The sequence below is a fragment of the Thunnus thynnus genome, chromosome 22, assembly GCF_963924715.1.
Source record: "Thunnus thynnus chromosome 22, fThuThy2.1, whole genome shotgun sequence".
NCBI classification, from domain to species: domain Eukaryota; kingdom Metazoa; phylum Chordata; class Actinopteri; order Scombriformes; family Scombridae; genus Thunnus; species Thunnus thynnus.
In genome coordinates, this window is record NC_089538.1 from 19069725 (window position 1) to 19089797 (window position 20073).

At 39.0% G+C, this 20073-nt stretch overlaps 1 protein-coding gene across 5 annotated transcripts in view; it reads right to left on the minus strand.

Annotated features, from left to right (window-relative positions):
- si:dkey-172j4.3 (diacylglycerol kinase delta) overlaps window positions 1-20073 on the minus strand; it is an 89092-nt gene that overhangs the window by 27501 nt on the left and 41518 nt on the right. For 4 of the 5 annotated variants that reach the window (XM_067578966.1, XM_067578970.1, XM_067578969.1 and 1 more), the window contains exons 4-12: window positions 7410-7520; window positions 7068-7148; window positions 6279-6383; window positions 5258-5390; window positions 3989-4095; window positions 3590-3715; window positions 1135-1237; window positions 559-718; window positions 102-210 (exon numbers count right to left, since the gene is read on the minus strand). In XM_067578966.1, coding sequence (XP_067435067.1) covers window positions 102-210; window positions 559-718; window positions 1135-1237; window positions 3590-3715; window positions 3989-4095; window positions 5258-5390; window positions 6279-6383; window positions 7068-7148; window positions 7410-7520 — 1035 coding nt within the window. Of the gene's footprint in view, window positions 1-101; window positions 211-558; window positions 719-1134; window positions 1238-3589; window positions 3716-3988; window positions 4096-5257; window positions 5391-6278; window positions 6384-7067; window positions 7149-7409; window positions 7521-15105; window positions 15545-20073 lie in introns of those variants that run through there. The other variant, XM_067578968.1, reaches the window with a different exon arrangement.

Below are 20073 nucleotides of genomic sequence, written 5' to 3' on the forward strand. Positions count from 1 at the left end.
TATAATTTATAACTTGTTACTTTCTCTTTTTACCTTACGCATCAGTATTACATCATCCTCCTTCTCCTCCTCCTCTTCCTCCTCCCCGTCGTTGTTCTCACCTGTTTATGGAGGTTGAGTTTATCCAGCTCCGAGAGCACCCAGCCCACGCTGCCGTCTCCTCCGCACACCAGGATACGAAACGTCACAAACTTCTGGAAAAGGCGCAGGCTGCGGAGAAGAGAGGAGAGGGATGAGGAGGAGGAGGAGGAGGAGGAGGAGGAGAGAAAACACCAAATATGAAGAGATGTTACGGGAAGGCAGCATCGATACTTGTGTTAAAACATGTTGCTGCAAACTAGACGCTCCAACAAGTAAGAACACAGTCTGATATCAAGGAAATCTAAATGAAAGATAACTTAAGCAAACTTGGCACATTCACACCTTTTTCTACTTTGTTATATAACCCGACACAGTTAGATAATTTCATTATTTCAATCCGCTCTCAACATTTTAAAAAATCACTGCTTGAGGGATCTCAAGTTTTTCCAAAGTACAATCCAGAAAAAGCTGGAGTACCCGAGCTCCGGTCCTCCGTTCATCAGGTCGAAGACTTGAGCTGGGTTGAGGAGCTGCTTGAACTTGCGGAGGAACTTGACCCCCTGGTTGTCTCCGCTTTTGGAGTTGACGAGGACCAGGAGAGGGCTGGAGCACGACGCGGAGGTGGCCTTCCAGAAGCCTGAAAGGAAAGTTTTTGTAAATGAGTTTTGAGAAATAGATTCACAGTTTGTGTCTCAAAATTGTACATTTCTGATCTGATACTTCTCTTTCTGTAGCAAAAATATCCAAATTATGTTCAAACAAGACAAATATTGTCCAAAATTTGAGACATATGATGCAAATATTACTCTTCTCTTCCAGTTTCTGATAGTAAGTTTTGTCCAAACATGCTATAATTTAAGATGTTTATTAAAATTACTGTATTTTGGATCATAAATATAATGGATCAAGAGGATTTGTCAGTCACAGTGTCGTTGGAGTTAAAAGTTAACATTCCTGAAATCTGAACGTACAGTCTGTGCGACACACAAGTTCATGTGTATGTGTGTGTGTGATTGTGTGTGTGTGTGTGAGAGGGTGTAAGAGGTGTCTCACCGTCTGAGTCGATGCTGTTAAGTGCAGTGGGAGGGATGATTGACACTCGACATTGACCCAAGGGACACACCTTCCCCATTTGTTCTTTACAGCTGATGTGGACCTGCGTGTACACACACACACACACACACACACACACACACACATGCACGGTCAGTGGTCTCCATAGTAATCCTATATTTCAGTACAAGAAGAAAGGTCATTACATCCCTCTGAAACCCACCAAATGTCAGTTCTATAACCTTTACAAATACCACTCTGATTCATTTGTGTGTGTGTGTGTGTGTGTGTGTGTGTGTGTGTGTGTGTGTGTGTGCATTAGGGATAGACTTAATATAATGCGTAACCATTTGCTCTAAACACTCAAAGGCAACTCATCCTTTGCTAAGTGGAACACTAGGACGCAGTAAAGTTGCATCTCTGCAGCTGCGTGTTTCAGTTTGTGTCTTGAAGACGCCTTTGCTGCTTATATCAAAATAAGTAATATCACTACTTTTTCCTTTGTTGTTTTTCAATAACATAAAATATAGTAAAATAATCACCTTAGGGTGTAAAATTGAGTTTATTTTCTTGACTTGCAGCTGATTAAAGTGTCGTCTTTTAGCTTAAATGGGTGGAAAATGACTAAATGTGTCCTAATGTACCTACAGACAACATTGTGGATCATTTTTGAGAGTAAACTATTACATATTAAATTGCTTTAAACTTTATAAATTAGCATGACATTTGGAGAAATTGGTATAAAAAATATTTTTTTTGGACACAGTTTCTTATTCGTGGAAATGGGAAGGTGTGTCCAAACTTTTGACTGGTACTGTATGTAAAAACTGTCACAAGTTAATATTAAAGCAGCAGTAACTGATTTTTTTGCCACTTTGTTGCGACGTAACAAGCTAAAAACACAATATCAATTACTACCTTAAAAATACATTATAGGGAATGTGTTAAGAAACAGTTGCCTGTTTAAATGTGCAGCAGATGCAACATTAGCATTAATGGGCACTTAAAGTCCACTATTCACTCTCCTTTTAGCTCTCTTTTGGTTTCCACCCGCTGTTTGCCAGCAGTTTGCTTAACCTGTCTGTCTGCCTTCTGGTACTGAGCAGGTAGCAAACAGAGTGTTTTTATTTGCTCAATACAGCTGCCTGTCGCATCTGAAAAGGATGCTTACGAGAGCAAATAAACTACATCGAAGCAGCAAACCAAAATCAAAACAATGAGCTGATGGAGGCTAAAACGCTCTGTAATAATTCTCTGTAGGTTTGAGTGACACTTTTCACATCTGCATGGTCATTTTAACCCATTTTGAATATAAAAATATTGAGTAGCTTTTACTTTAAAGCCAAGGAAAACTATCAAGAACTCAAATTATACTTGCGCTGTGATTTAAAGTAACTTTTGTTAAAGTCCAAACACTCCACATGCAACACTTCTTTTCTTTTCTTTCTGTTGACAACATGCAGAATCTAAGTGTTAGTCTTGTGTCAGTGTCTTGTAATGTCCTAATGAGTTTTTTTCCTTACAGAGTCAGTTACTCGAGCTGAAAAGGCCATATTAAGCATTGTTAATGTCCCTGCGCAGGAAAATTATTCTCCTCATCTTGCTCGAGGCGGTCCGAGCGTCGGGTCAGACTAAAGCAACCCTGAGGCTGACAGGAATTCATCAGCCCCGTTTCATTTCTCATTTCAAACCTGCCCTCCTCCTCCTCCTCCTCCTCCTCCTCCTCCTCCTCCTCCTCCTCCTCTTCTTCTTCCCCCTCAGGGATCTCAAGCACCGTCCCATTACTCTGATGACTCGAGTGAACTTTTCAGACCTTGAGTCTTCAAGGAGCGAGCGAGCGAGTCGAAAACAATGTAAAAGTTTTTGAGTGCATCTCACCCTGAGTGCACTCAAAAACTCCTCGTGCATAAATTAACATCTCAGAAAACAAACAAAAGAGAATTTAATCTTATTAATGAATTAATTATGAGTATCGTCACGTTGTGCCCTGTAGAGTAACTGAAACTTCATACGGCTTCGCACCCAAAAAAATATATACTTTTCATCAAGAACTCTGTAGTGAAACATCAACACAACATTTTTTCCTCCAGTATTTCATATTTTCTCTTTCATCTAGAGAGCTGCTGAGACCTAAATTTGGGAGGTTTGGATTAAAATTTTTGGCTCATTGCAGACATGTTTTTCCTTCTGCTATAATTGGGACAGAAAACTGGACGAATACCAGCTCAATTACCATGGATACCTGTGCATCTCAAACATGGACGATGATAAACTAATTTAAAAATACTCGGCGTCCTACTTTAACTTTTCTTCTACCGAGATTTTAACATTTAATCATGTCGAAACTTTGTAGAGTCAAATCTAGCTGTCAGCTGGCAGTGATGTCGTAAATAAATACTGACATTGATTTGACAGGACGGGGTTTTTTTCCGAGGCTACAATCTGTCTGACTTACGATGGCTTTGCACCAGAGGCAGCGCCAGTCCTGCAGCCGCCGCACGCTGCCACAGTTCTTGTCACACACCACACATTTGGCACTGACCGGCAGGTTTCCTTCCAGCCACTGGTGGGGCATGGACACCTGGGGGGAAAAATATGGAAATATATAAAATAGAACACGAGACACACGTTCATTTGACTTGTAGTCATTAAAACCAAATTAAGCAAGTTGGACGACAATATTTGGGTGCAAAGATCGATGAAAAATAAAAAATAAAGCATTAAAAATCCACCTGCTCTTCTATAATGGTTAAGATATTTTATGACAGTTGTTTTAATCTGTTTTTAATCAATCAATATAGTTAATATAGTACAGATAAATTGGGGTTGGTATGTACAGTATATGGATACGTACCCCATCCTCGTCTTCAATGATGTCATTTCCTATAGAGGCCAGTGTGGTCCATTTGCAGTTGTTGGTGGAGCGAATTGCACATCTCTTATGAGCCTTAAACTTGCAGACTTGAGAGGACAGAAAAAAAAAAAAAACATGTTAGACAAACTTAAATAGCCTCGACTGATACTGTGACTCGCTGTGTTTTGCTTCTTGTTCCTTCACATGTTTGAGCTTCACTGTGCAGGATGATGTATGTGCAGAGTTGTTTTCTCTTTCATCTGCAGAAGAGGGGAAAGTTTCTCTGTGCTCACCTTCATGCCTATGGACAGGATTTGTGACATTACAACTAGCCAATTGTGGTCCAGTATGCAACTTGCACAAGTGTGATGTGGAAACTTGAAGCCTCCAGTGCACAAACACTGAGAATAGACCTTACAGTGAAGCAGGAAACATCTTGTGTCCAGCAGTTAAACTTTATAAATATTCATAAATTCTGGATTTTTCAATGAGTGAGAAGGAATAGAGGGAATTTTAAGGTTTTTAATGTGATTTAAAAAACAAAAAACAAAAACATATTACTCCAAGCAGAGTATTTTTTTTATATATCTTACAGTATGTCTGGAGCAGGTCGCTAAATTTAGCATAATATCATGTAGAAACTCCTGTGCACCTATGTTGAGAGAGGTTTTGACTTGTGGTACTGCGAGGCATTTTAAAAAGTCAAAAGATGGTTAATCTGTATCAAAACTGGTTGTTTGTGGTTTTTAACCTTTTTAAATAAACATAGGATATTGTGGGGTTCCTTGGTAACTTCGGTTTCCTGTCTGCTTCTACTATCAGCTTCAAAATAAAGGCTGAAATGCCTTAAAAAGACGAGTGAAAGAAGGGTGGATATATGTTTTCCATGTGTGTTTGCACAACATTTGAATTATCGGTACCTGTCATTTTGTTCCCCCCAAAGATATGGGATATTAGAGGCTGATAATAAACTATACAGAAATTTAAATCCCAATCATTTGTATTGGCTACTGATCTAAAACGTGTGTGTGGGTGTGTTCAGATATTTTACTGCTGATACAAGGAAGGTGAAGGACAGTTTCACTCTGTAATAAGGAGCTATAAACCTACTTCTTTACTCTTTACTGGTTATCACAATCTTGTGATCTATTTTAGGTTTCTGAGGACTGTCAATCTATAGTAAAAGCTAAGTACTTGTCATTTTCTGTCAACAAAGAGTTCAAATTTCTATTCATAGTTTATGATATCCGCATTACTGTGTGTCCATACCTTCACAGGACAGGCCGTGGGAGGTGACGCCCGGCAGAGCCTCTTTGCAGACGTTGCAGAAGGTCGGTCTGGCGTGTGAGCAGGCGTACCAATTGTGCATCCCGGAGAAATGTTCCATGTTGAACTGGCTTGCCTGAGAAAGGAGAGGAAAACGACACCGGTGCTTTGTGTTAAACTGGTTGAGGTGGAAAGCAAGGATCATCGGGGCGCTACATCAAAAATAACTATAACTATAATGACTTTTTATATTTCATGCTAAACTAAACAGTCAGAGGAAGCTTGGATACAGAGATAAGATAATGATATCGGCAGTGCATAGTAAACTCTGTGGCCTCAAGACGGAGGCATTCAAGGATAGGAACATGATATTAATGCTAACTGGCCTGAGGGGAAGAGATACAGTATATAGAAGCACAATATGTGTAAGAAGATGAAAGTCATCAAACCAAAATGCATACAGAAGACACCCTGCTGTGTCCATAACTCTGGAGATTTATATCAAAATGTTAGATGTCAAACAAGGATTAATTGGGAGAAGATGCTATCCACAGCCTGAACCCGCAACTGAAGTCTTAACTGGGAATAACGAGGGACGAGACAATGATATAAATTAAAAGCCTAATTGCACAGTTGTAAAATGCGGGGAGCACTGAAAAGCCCAAAAAAAAACCTGAGAGAATTTCAGCTCAGCTTGGATAGCGGCTCACAGCCTTCAGCTCTCTTTATAGCCTATTAAAGCACAGTGTCTTATTTTATGAGAGACATCAATCTGCTGGCAATGAGCTGAAATGAGAAGCAGATAAGAGAAAGAGAAAAGGAAAGGGTGGAAGAGAGGAGGAGGAAGAGTAAAGAACAGATGGAAGAAGCATAAAGGAATGAAAATAAATTACACACAAGCAGCTTTTATCAAAGGATCATCCTTTTGGCACTTTTCTTAGTCTTTTCTGATCTCAGGCAACAGAATAAATAATGATGTTAAAACATAAAGAGACACTGACAGAGAGATGGGGAAAAAACTAACCTCATAAGTTTCCCATTTTTGGACGGACTTAAGAGCACTGATCCAGTCCTCCATTTCTTTCCTGCTTTCCGCACATAGCATTAATTTTCGAAATGGCGTGATCACCTGAGAAGAAGAAAGAGTCTTAATCTTAGAAGTGAAACGTCTTTTTTTTTCTTAAACTTGCAAGAAAACAAAAAGCTGAATCTAAACTCCAAAAATATATTGAAAAGAAAAATCTATTTACCTTATTTATTCATTTTTAAACATTGCATCATATTATTGGGATGATGCTAACGTCACCATGCTAACTTACTCGCAACAACAATGCTAACATGCCGTCTTAGCACGTTAGCATGCTTTGCTAATTAGCACAAAACACAAAGTAAAGCTGAGGCTGATGATAATTCATTAGTTTTAGTAATTTTAAAGTATTAAGGAATCACCAAAGTTATAAAAATTCATCCTGATGTGGACATGAATGTAGCTGGTGAGAAATTTCACTAAAAAATTAAGATGTAAACGTCATGATAGTGCTAGAGGAAGAGTCAGAAGATCACCAAAGTTTTTAGGATTGATCTTTTGGGTGTCATGGATATAAGTAAAACATTTCACAGCAATCCATCCAGTAGATTTTGAGATATTTGAGCCATCCCTAACGATATAATAATACTCTGTTTACTGGTGTCTGAGATTTTAAGATTAGAAATAACTTTACTTATTGTGTCATAATTTGCCGCTGAAAACCAGGCTGAATTTACAGTTTTGAAATGCTTTAAACCACATGTGAGACATTTCCAAAGTCTTTACCGTGAAACTATTATTGATGTTCTTGGTGCTGTTCTCGGCCACGCTGGCATCTGATAGGTCCACCTCATCAAAAATCAGAGACTAGTGGGGGAAAAAAAAGGACAAACAATGCAAAAGAATCGTCATAACTTATCTTTTATACGTTTTCCAGGTACATTTAATCACACATTTTATTTTCTCTGACACCTCCTAATTATATGAAACCCATTCTGTAGTATGTGATGCAACAGCTGTGGTAAAAACGTGTGTACTTTGGGGCCTGTTGGTTTTACAGCTTTTACTAATGTCATAAACATGTTGTTACTCTAAAGCTGCTGCAGGCAGTTTCGCACATTCCTGTACCTTGCAGTCTTTGGCATAGTAGAGGGTCCTCCCTCTAAGTTTGAAGTACCTCCTCTTCCATCTCTGGAAGGAGCTCGTCTGCTTTAACAGGATTCCCTCCTTTACACTTTTCTGTAGAGAGTCAGAAAAAAAAAAAAGAAAGGGGAAAAAAGACGTAAGTATATCTCGATTCTCTGAATAAGTGAAGTGACAGCTGTTCTTCCTGGAGTTCACACAGTTTAGATAGTGTCACTAAGATGTTATTTCAACACAACAGCAACATAGAAAAAAGTGCTAAAAGAAGAAAAGGTGTTGACTGAATCTGTCAAGTTGCTAGACGATCACAGACATGTTTACTTAAAGGACTATACCACTGTTTTTTGGGGTTTTTTTTGCATTTTCAATTCCAGTGATGGTGTGAAAATATCTGATGTGAATACCAGGAGCCTACTGGAAATATTTTCCCCAGGTTTCCAAAAATAGCTCACTCATCTGTTAAATAAAGAAATGAGGAAGCAACGTTTGGCTGGGTGTCAATGTGGCGTGTCGATGGCGAGAGTTTTAATGCAGTAATAATAACCGAGGGGGTAATGTCATGTGCTGCGACGGCAACAGTGATGAGGTGATGCAGCAGGTAGGAGGTACAGCCACCCGTGTCTGCATGGAAATTATTAACAAAGCCAGAACACATGATTTGATTTGATACCATGGATTTGCTTAGCTGAAACTCCCCACTGATTCTATTGTGGTGCCTGTTTTTTGTTTTTTTTTTTCTTCCCATTATCCTCCGTCTGTGCCTGCGCTTATCATGCACTCGTTCTTTCTCTTTCTCTCTATTTATGAGTACATGCCCAGAGAGGAGAGAGGATGCACCGTGGGTAATCAATTTGTGATGGGACGTCGGGGTCGCCATGGAGATCCTTATTTCTCACACAAGAGGATACCCAGTACACAGTTATAGACACACAGGTCTTAAAACTCTGATCACGTTACTCATGGCTCTACGTTCATACCTGCTCGTTTATCACCTAACGTAGCGACATTCCTGTGAATGTGAGTCGCCACCATAACTTTCATTAGATCAACTGCCATGACAAGCCCGTGACTTTCCGACAGAGATAACCACGAGCCTGCATCCGTGAGTGTGTCACCTGCATATTTTCACGGGTAGAAACCAGCGTCAACTGTCTGTCTCTGAGAAATGGGACACACTGTAAGCTTTATAAAGAACTTAAAATAAGCTTTACACACATTTTAAGAAACTCTTGATGCTTGATGCTTTCAAATTATTGGATCATTCTCAAAATGACTCATCATGCAGCTCTTTTGCAAAAGCCTCCAGGAAACATGCCCGCATACTTGCTGTAATCAGCAAACACAATGAATCAGTGCCGCCGAATCATCACACGGTCGTAAGATTCCTTACGTCACCTGCGACGAAGCAGCCTGCATAACCAGCGCTGCCACTACAACCTGCGGGCAAAGGTAAACTGTGAGAGTAAACGTGTATGGATGTTGAAATAGATATTCTGCAGAAGGGTGTAGTGGGAGATTGGATGTGTATTAACAGATAAACCATTTCCATGGATGAAGCAAAAAAAAGTGCAGTTATATTTCACATTTAAGTCATTCGGCGGACTATTTGTGGTTCTTTTTTGGTTTATTTAACATTGAATTCAACTTTAAAATAGGCTGAAATTCCTGCCTAATAAGCATCAAAAGCTCCCTGTTTCAAGGAGCAGATGTGTGACACGATTTTGCCACCACAGAATGATATGAAGCACTTAAAGGAAAATGAAGGGGGAAGGTGGAAAGGATATTGTTTTTGTTATCTCCAAATCAGCAGCTGAGTGCTAAATTGGACTGTAATAAAACCAAGGGGACAAGCAGCAACACAAGACTCTCTGGTGCTTGCTATAACACGGGTATGTTGTTTTATTAGTGTAATCTACCAAAGTTTTAAGCCCAGACAGGAATGATTTTGGCAGTGGTAACTCGGCACCGTTGCCAGATCGGTGAATGATCCGGGAAATCTGCCCTAAAGGAAAATGGAAGACTCAGACAGATGGTTCAACACCCGACAACTACCAACAATCCACAAGCAGGACAAGAGAAAGCGATATCGGTTGATTAATTTATGTTTTATAGTTTACTAGCCAACATTAAATTGAAGTTTACAGTGTATCACCGAGATTGCATTAATAAAAAGTCTTTCCACATTTTCTTTTTCTCATTAACACAATGCTAATTTAGTAACTTAAGATACAAACAACCCAACGCTAGCTGTCTCCTCTGCTCTTGAATAAAACTACCGATACAGACAAATGATGTAATTCTAATTAGTTTTATTAATGTACTACAGTTTTTAAGTTAGATTATTTTATGATTTAGTTTAAATGGATCAGTAATAAGTATAAATCAATCAGTAGGCTAGGTAAAAATACTTAACCCTGTCTTAAAGATTAGCTTGTACAGTTGCTACTTAAAGCTGGCGGCATCAAACCTCAATACTTTTTACAGAGTACCGAAAAATGTCAAGAATCAAAAGTTGCATGGCTTGGTCAGATTCATAGTTCTGTTTATTTTTTGTTCAGATATTTAAATCTGCAAACTTATGTAATATAAGAATATTATTTGGGAAAAGTTCTTTACTTAACAACAGGTGGACTGAGAGCTTATTATGGCATATTTTGTTACGGTAAATTAACAAAAAAGGATTAAAACATGTTTATATTCCTCAAACTAAGGTATCTAAAAAGTGTGGTCTTAGCATTGGTACCGAATATCATGTATATGGACATTTTCCACATGACACTTAATCCTTTTGATAGCTAGTTGCTAGCTAGCACAGTTGCTGGGTAGTTCTAGTGTATGTAGCTACTGTGCAATACTTTGCTTTTATGTGAGTTTTATGTGACTTATTTTGTTTATTAGCTGTTACAGAAATAGTTTGACAGTTGGTGAAATACGCTTACAAGACTTGCTGAGAGTTAGATGAAAAGATTGATACCACTCTGTGCCGTAAATATGAAGCTACTGTGCAGCTAGCAGCCAGTTAGCTTAGCTTAACAGAAAGATTAGAAACAGGAAGAAACAGCTAGTCTAGCTCTTTCCAGGAGTGAAAAAATCCATCTACCAGCACCTCTAAAGCTCACTAATTAACACGTTACATCTTGCTTAGCGTCATGTACATTATATTGTACATTACGTTAGCTAGTGTCTTGCATCTATCTTGCAGTAAGACCGTCTTCATAAGAGCTATAGAGACAGAATGCACTGCTGCAGACAAGGAAGGAAGGAAGAATACATAAATTGACTCAATACATTGCATAACTTCCTTGCTGTTGGTCTAATTGGCAGCATATTTCCCACTTCTACCTTCCCTCTTTTATAATCTTTTCCCTTCTTGGTCCTTAGATCTCTTCACCTTTGTCATCCATCTTCTTCACACAGAATTCCCTCTACAGTTTCCCTCTGTTTGTCTCTCGTTTAGCTGCATTATTTCTGTTTACATGTCTCCCTCCCTTCCCGTCTCCCCTCCTATCGCGATATCAGTCATCTATCTTTCTCTCTCTCCTCTTCATCTTATGAGTTTCTGTCTCACTTTCTCTGTCCGTCTGTGTGTTTGTTGCAGTAATGTCCTCGGCTATCTGAACAGAGGGAGTAATACAAGGCAGATGCACCTCCGAACCAGCGATAAATTTAATTCATCGCTCCATCACAATCTCATTTCTCAGCTGTAATGTGTTTGTGTACATGTGCGTCCATGAGATATCCTGCCTTGCAATGGTTACATGCAGCTTCTTGTGCTCTCACAGCTCATGTTTCTTCCTTAGAATAAATGTGCTTTTATACCCTGAGGGAGAGCAAATCACATATTGTCGCGCTGTTAAGAGAGAAAGTGAGAAGCAAAGAAAGGGAAGAAGAGTAGAGTAGAGTAGAGTAGAGGGGAGGATTGACGGTGGAAACCATGATAGATAGTCTAATGGTATGGATCATTAGTGAGAGGGGATAGGGAAGAAGAAACAGAGCTGTGACAGCGGCCAGGAGCGAAGAAAGGGAAGCAAAACAACAACAACAAAAAAAAAAGGTACGGCACAGGAATTACAACAAACGGAGACTCTAGAGAGTCGACATAAAAAGAGAAGAAAAACAAAAGAACAGGCGAATGCCTTGAGGGGGAAGAAGAAAGGAGAAAACACACAAACAAGAAGGTGTAAAGGTCTCTTTTGCCTGAACCACCTGACACGTCGGAGATAACGGCGAGGTGTGACAGACCTGTTCAACCAATCGGGCTCGTGCACGGTTGCCACAGCGATGGCAACGGGAGCTGTCAGTCAAAAAACTAATCAGTGTTTTTGTTTGAGAAAAGCGGCTAATGACATAGCAACCAATGATATAGCTGATGTAGGCCAAACTCACAATGTTGTAAGTCTTATGGAGGCTTTGTGGTTGCTTTTCAGGTTGCGTTTCATCAAAATGTTGTTGGTTCAAGTCGTCTCACTAACTGCTAAAATACAGATAGGGAACATATTTAAGTAACTTGTTTACTCAGGATTAGAGGAACTATCCAGCCATTTAGTCAAACAGCAAATAGGTACAGTAATCTAGAAAAAAACATTAGTATTGCATGTCAATCTTTGAGTTTTAGCTCTTTGATATAAACTTACTCATGACTTTTGTTGCTTTGAGTTGTTGAAAGCTAAATATATTTGCTAAAGGATTCTGATTTGAAAAGCAGATTTGCTACTAGATTAAGACTCAATAAAACAAGCCAACAAACTCCAAACCAACTGGCACAAAAACTACACCAACAGATGTTGGAGTATTTATCTACGTGTGTGTGTGTGTGTGAGTATCTATCATCAATACAGTTACACTTGTAAGAGGTTATAATGCTCAGTTTTTGTTGAAACTACTGTATAAATGTGTTTCTAACATCATGTCCACCCCATTTATATCAATGAGTGCAGACTAAACTCACTAAACACAACACACAACTCAACAGCACCACAAATTACAGCCTCTAAAATAGCTCTTAAGCTGAATCAACACCTCTCTAAAACAGTTTTAATAATTTAACCATCATGGAAGTAGGATTTGTTGCAGGGCTTTTGAATTAAGACTACATTAATTTTAGCTAGGTGTACCTCATAAACTGACAACACAGCATATCACAAATGAGGGAAGTAATTCACAAGCCATAAAACACACCACAGCAGAAGTAGGCATAATCAAATTTCAACCATTCAACTCAACTGCCAATTTAAAACACAAAGATAAATATATTCAAATCATGAACTGCGGTGAAGTTGCACAGAAGATTAAGTGTTGGGTTGGCGAATTGGACGCCACCAAGACGGCAGCTAGCAGGGTTGGGATTAACACTGGGAGTTAAGAAAACACAAAGTTTACAGCCTATTATGTGTGTCGCAAGTGAGCTTATACACGGGCGTAGCCGCTCTTATCTGACTCTTTTGTGCAGGTTTTCCAATGGATTTAAGGCAACAACAACACAGGCGTTCACCGAAAACTTAGTATCACACATTTTCAGCTTTGGAATCAACTATAAATCATTTTAAAGCAATAAAACCCATTTTTATTATGGTGATTTTATAGAAACAGCTCAACCAGACTGCCTTTACACACAGTAGTCACATTATAGGGCAAATATAAGCATGATTATATCATGTGTGACCTTCTCGTAACACTTCCTTCAGGCCATTTCTGTATCAAATAACATGTTCTTAGTCAAGCTCCCTGATTGAATAAGACTCATTAACATGTATAGCTTCATTTTAATTGGCTGGTTGTACTCAAACTCTGCAGAGAGGCATATCAGCAGTGCAAACAGCGCACGTGTACAGTGCATATGACTGCCTAAACACAACATATACTGTATGCAAAGGTCAGGTTATTGCACCAGCTTGCATTCATAATGTAGCCACTCCTATGATGGAGGTTTTTCCTCTCTTCTCTCCTCTCTTCTTCTCTCCTCTCCATCTGAGAGATGTTGTCAGACAGATCAGTGTATTCATTAGAGCAGGACTAATTACATCACAACAATCAGCCCCAGTAGACTTGATGTGCACACACACACACACACACACACACACACACACACACACAGATACACAGACGGAGGAGCTATGAAGTGGATATGCACACAAGAGCGCATTAACACACATACTTACTCATCTGCAAAATGCACACACAATCAAACAGAGCCAAATCTGACTGATTCAACTCTTTTTTTCTTTTCGAGTCAGCTACATTAAACCATCCAACCAAGCACACACACACACACACACACACACACACACACACACACACATACACAAACACACATCCGTCTACCCCCATCCTGCCAATTTGCACACAGTCCTTCCTGACTGATTGACCTTCAGTGTTCACACTGTAAACACTCGATCAACGAATCACTTGAACTCGATTTATTTTCCAGAGGGCTGAAGGGGGGCCCGGGTGACTTTACTGATGTGTGGACATTTACCAAGTTTGTTGGCTGAGAGAAAGCAGAACTTCCTCTGTCTGTTCATCGGCCGCCAGAGGTTAGATAGTTTACCAACAAATCTGATTTCGTGTAATGAACAACAGCTGCCACTGATGAGAGTGAAATGGTAGAAAAGATAAATGAAAAACAAACCACTTCTCGTATAATTGAAACTGGAAAAACTACAGGAATAAACGTCTGTATGTTTGGGGAACAGTTGCACCTCTTGTTGGGCTTGATTGGTTGTATTTCTTGCTAAAAAGCTACTGTATTTAAATGCTTTAAAGCTATGAAAGGCAATACACGTTTCTTACATACTGTATGTATTTGAATGCTACTTTTCTGTTTCAGTAACCAGGAGTGACACATCAGATCTGATAGATCTAATCTGGCTTTAAGCAGAAACACATGAATAATAGACTGGGAAGAATGATTGATTATCATTGTTCCAATCATTTTTCCAACAAACCCATTCATCATTTAGTCTGAAAATTGGCACAGATATGAGTAATTTCTTAAACTTGCCTTTCAAGTATCACCATCAAAACCAACATTGAGTTGATTCTTCTGACAAGTTGTCTGTGTAGCTAAAGTGATTTCTGTGTTTTAGACCTTCATTGTTGTCCTAAAACAATTAAAAACTCATAAATTAGGCTCAAAAGTAGAAAGTAGTCCCTCCAAAACTACTATTTTTAGCTATTTATAATTTGCTGTTTGCTAGAAACTTAAGTGTCAGCTGTTTTTGGACATTTCTGTGCCTTTTTTTGAAAATGAAGCAATAAATTTAGACCTTTCTACGTTTACATCTTTAGTAGGAAACAGTGTGACAGGCAAGATAGGGAAGTCAGAAAGTATGAGAGATGGACTAACACATTGTTGGCCTTTTCATGGGATTTGTTGTCAATAACCTTATCCTTTAAGACAGTGAAAATTGACGGTAAGAAAGTTTGTACTTTGATCCGACCCGATTTAATTGCAGCAAACAAAACAGCCGATGGAAAACCAAACAGACACAGTGTAAATACAGAATTTTCCCATCCAAAACTGAAACCACTACACACACACACAAAACTGGAGCTTCCTGTGTTTCCCACAATTGGTCAGAATAAAACCAACCATTCAAACCAGAACAGGCCACTTGCAGTGTGAAGGCAATAAAACATAAAACTATTTTGACCTCATGTTTCTATAGTTCAACACACTGACCTCTTCCGCCAGGAAACTCTTGACTTGTGACTTTTCAATGCGACTGGATTCCAGTTGTTCCTCGTGGCTGAGCTGGTCGTCATCCCCCTGTCCGCCCCTAAACAACAGGGGTGCTATGCAGCACCCGCTTGGCTGACACAACCCTAGCATTGGCGCACGGCGACACCTGCTTCTGACCTCACACCCTCTACTAGCTCAGTCAAAGTAAACCTCCAGGAGTGAGATGACTTTCACAGGTGTGATGTGGACTTTTTGCTCTTTTGTAAATGCTATTTGGATTGTTTTCCTGCCATCTTTTTCTTCTTCTCCTACTTAAAAGTACGATTCTCTTCTCATTTTCGCTACTCCTACATACAATTATCCCTTAACTCTCACTGTATTGTTCCCTTACTCACCCCACCTCAGCTGTAACTCTCCTCACACACCAGCAGTTCCTCAAACAATGCACTTCCTCCCTTTAAAACTTCCCTTGTCGGATAGCAACGCCCCCAGGTGTGCTGTAGGACACGCCTCTTTTGTGTATGACAGACACACACACACACACACAAGGCGGAGCATGCAAAGAAGCTGTTGCGCTCCCCCTTTCATGACACACACCTAAGAGGAGTGGTGTGTCTTGTCTGTGTGCTCATGCAAGAACAAGCCTACTTCCTTGAGGCTTTAAATAGAACTGGAAGAACCTGTCTGATTGGCTGTGAGAGCAAACACACACACACACACACACACACATATAAGATAATGGCTGCTAAAGCTTGATTTGAAGCTAGAGCAGTGTGAAGTATAAAACAAACACACAGAGTCATGTTTCCATCGCTTCAGAGGAAATTACATTGCCTTACATTCACTTCCTGGAGACTTATCCTGTCCTACTGCTAACCTTAACATAACCCTAAACTAACTTTAATGTAACCTTATCCTAACCTTAACATAACCCTAAACTAACTTTAATGTAACCTTATCCTAACCTTAACATAACCCTAAACTAACTTTAATGTAACCTTATCCTAACCTTAACATAACCCTAAACTAACTTTAATACGACCCTTACCCTAAACTTAATATAACTCTAAACTAACTTTAATATAACCTTACCCTAACCTTATCATAACCCTAAACTAACTTTAATACGACCCTTACCCTAAACTTAATATAACTCTAAACTAACTTTAATATAACCTTACCCTAACCTTATCATAACCCTAAACTAACTTTAATACGACCCTTACCCTAAACTTAATATAACTCTAAACTAACTTTAATATAACCTTACCCTAACCTTATCGTAACCCTAAACTAACTTTAATATAACCTTACCCTAACCTTATCATAACCCTAAACTAACTTTAATATAACCTTATCCTAACCTTATCATAACCCTAAACTAACTTTAATACGACCCTTACCCTAACCTTAACATAACCCTAAACTAACTTTAATATAACCCTACCCTACCCTTATCATAACCCTAAACTAACTTTAATATAACCTTACCCTAACCTTATCATAACCCTAAACTAACTTTAATATAACCCTACCCTAACCTTATCATAACCCTAAACTAACTTTAATATAACCTTATCCTAACCTTATCATAACCCTAAACTAACTTTAATACAACCCTTACCCTAACCTTAACATAACCCTAAACTAACTTTAATATAACCCTAAACTAACTTTAATACAACCCTTACCCTAACCTTAATATAACCCTAAACTAACCTTAACATAACGCTAAACTAACTTTAACTTTAAACCAAGTCTTCACCCTAAAATTAATGATTGGTGTTAAGGGGACTTGCTTTTTGTCCCCATAAGGGAGGCGAATCCCTGCAACATGAGGAGTACCTGGACCCCACACACACACACACACACACACACACACACACATACACACACTCAAGTCACATCATGTCAAAATGATGAGGAGGATAATGGCACACCACTCTGCTTAAGAGAGCTGGAAACGTCACTGTGATCACACAAACTCATGTCTCACCAGCCTGCATGTCCTGTCCTGAGTGCGTGCGCGCGCACGCGTGTGTGCGTGTGTGTTTATTTGTGTGTATGTGTGCGACTGTGTGTGCGTTCACGTCTGCTCTCCGCTGCCCACGCGCTGTCGTCGGACTGCTTTCAGTGTCAGATCAGTGTCTCATCTGCCAAGGCAAATTGCAGCAAGTGTGCATGTGTGTGTGTGTGTGTGTGTTTGTGTGTGCACGCATATGTGTGTTTGTGTGTGTGTGTGTGTATGTTTTCTGCCAGTCGGCATATCATTCTGTCTTTAATGAGCAGAAACATGCTGTTCCCTGCAGACACACTCACTGACACCAACTCTCTCTCTCTCTCCCTGTCTATCTCTACCTCTCTCGCTCCGTCCTTCTGTCTCTCCTCCTCAATTCCCTTTAGTCTTTTTTTTTTCTGCACTTTTTCTTTCCAAAAACTTTTCCAACCCCCCAACCCCCCTCTCATCTTTCTCTCCATCCAAATCACTCGTCGTTAAATCAATTCAGAATCAGGTCAGGGAGCTTCATTAGCAACTTTAATGAGTCATGTGGCAAAGACCTTGATGTGAAATGACTCTGATGATAACAAGCATGTTATCACTGTCTGGTCCATTTGTGCTAAAGTACTTCCCCCGATAGGAAAAAAAAAAAAAAAAGACATGTTGCATCATTACCTGTCTCTATTAATACATGTTCACATTACAAAATTATCAATTTACACCGTTTACTTGCCTGTTAGCACTTGAATATGTTAAGATAAACCGTTCTCACATCACATTTTTGAGTCAAATGCTGACAAGGGAAAAAAAAGTATTGACCTAAATCCAACTCCTTCCAAGAAACAGAAATCAAAGAGATTTATGACAAGAGGCAAAAGGGGTTTATGGATGTTTGCGTGTGTTTATAGGTTACAGGTAGACCGATAAACATATAACAGCTGATGTTACCGTACTGAGACATTCATATCTCGTCTGTATACGTCAGTTGATAAGCAACAAGGAGCTGCAGTAGAGAAACGCCAGAGAAAGTGTCCCAATTACTTTGTTTGTTTGTTTCCCTTATAATGTTTTTAACTGTAAAATCTCTTATATTGCACATGTTTGTAGATTGTTATCTTTATTTTTTAAACTGTCAGTTAGGCTATGCGGGCGATATAGTATTCATTTTGGAAAAAAGCTGTTAAACTGTAGGAAATACTTCCTTGTAGAGTGTAACAGTCACTTAAATGATACTGTAGGCTCATTTACACATGTTCAGACCTATTTTACCCCCTCATTCATTTCAATGAGACCACTTAGTTGGCAAAGAAAAGCAGGATTACAAGGTAAAAAAGATGAACTTTGCTCCTCTACCACAACACAACACAACATGATAACACATAAAGACTACATTCCAGGTAGATTACTCTGTAAAATGAACAAGGTAATTCCACTGTTATTAAACTGCCGTGTAGTGTTTTTAACATTTCATAAGCTTTAAAACTCATGGATGAACTGTATTACTGCTGTAATGCTTCCTGGATTGTCTTTTGTTTTTCTCATCAGCAGTCCCACCGATGCAGCCTCTCGCTGCAGAGATATTTTAGGTTAGAACTCCCACTTACACATTACGTCAACGTCCCACAATGAAACATTTTGTAGAGAAATGCCGCAGTAGGTTTTTTGTAACCAAGACTGCTTTCAAAAAACATCATATAAATATAAAAATGTGTCTAAATCTCATCTCAACCTGATTATGAGGCCTCTTAAAATGTCTTTCAACATTTAAAATAGTGTTTTCTTCATGAATCAAGGTTTCAGACATATAAACTCTGACACTACATGTACTTTTTCGAAACAATGGACAACATCTACTGTTCAGTATATTCATGAGTTATTGGAAATGGTAGATAATCGACATCCTCTTTTATGACAGGAACTAAAGAGGGTTTATGTGAAACGTCCTAATTTTCAGAAACACAATGGCAGCAGAGCATAAAAGGATGTTACATGGCAGAAAATACTGCAGATGCTACCAGTTTTATTGATTATTATCATATTTTTGTAAATGCTTTAAGACAAAAAAGAAAAAAATATGCTGTGAACATAGAGATCTGGTTCCCTACATCTCATTTAATGTGAGTTAAAAGTTGGGTGTTGCCTTTAATTATGTGATTTAAAGGAAGTAGCTGGTAGAAAGACCTCAAGCACCTGCCGTTAAATAAATAAAATAAATAAATTCCTGTTTGCACACAGCCTTCCTCACCGAACAGATATATATCAATTGAGTCAAAATATCAGGGCAGGATCGGTGCTCTCGGGCGATGCCCTCCGCCCTTCCGGTTTCCTGCCACAGCGGTGACCGCCGTGTGTGGGCGGCGAGCCTTTCTAACACGCGCCGGAAACCTCACACATACAAAGATGCTCGACAGTCAGCGTGAGTCTGAGTTACCTTGAGGCAGATATCAAGTATGTGGCCAAACAAAGTATAAATAAACTGTTCATTTTCATTTTATATTAATATTGATGCTCTTTAGGAACTGCATGACATTAATATTTGGCAGGTAGCGTCTATCTATGCTTGATTTATTTAGCAGCTATCGTTAGCATTGATACGTTTTGCTAGTAATGTGGGAATCAGTGGAATATGGTCGAGTTCTCAGCTAGTTAGCTGATGTAATGTTAGCTTTCTCTCTCTTTCTCTAAGTCCTATTAAAGAAAATGAATGTTTTCTAATATGATAATTGATCATTAAGATCACACATGTAGACTGAGGCTAATGGACTTAAACAGCAGCTGCATAACTCTGATTGTCGGCTTCTAACTTAATAAACATTTATTCTACTGGATTGTTGTATGATGTGCTCATAACTAGTGTGTGTGTGTGTGTGTGTGTGACCAAACAGTGATGCTGGCTTACTAATAAAACAATAAAAAAGTAATTATAATAACAATAAATCATACAATTAATTAGTAACGTTGTGAGTCAG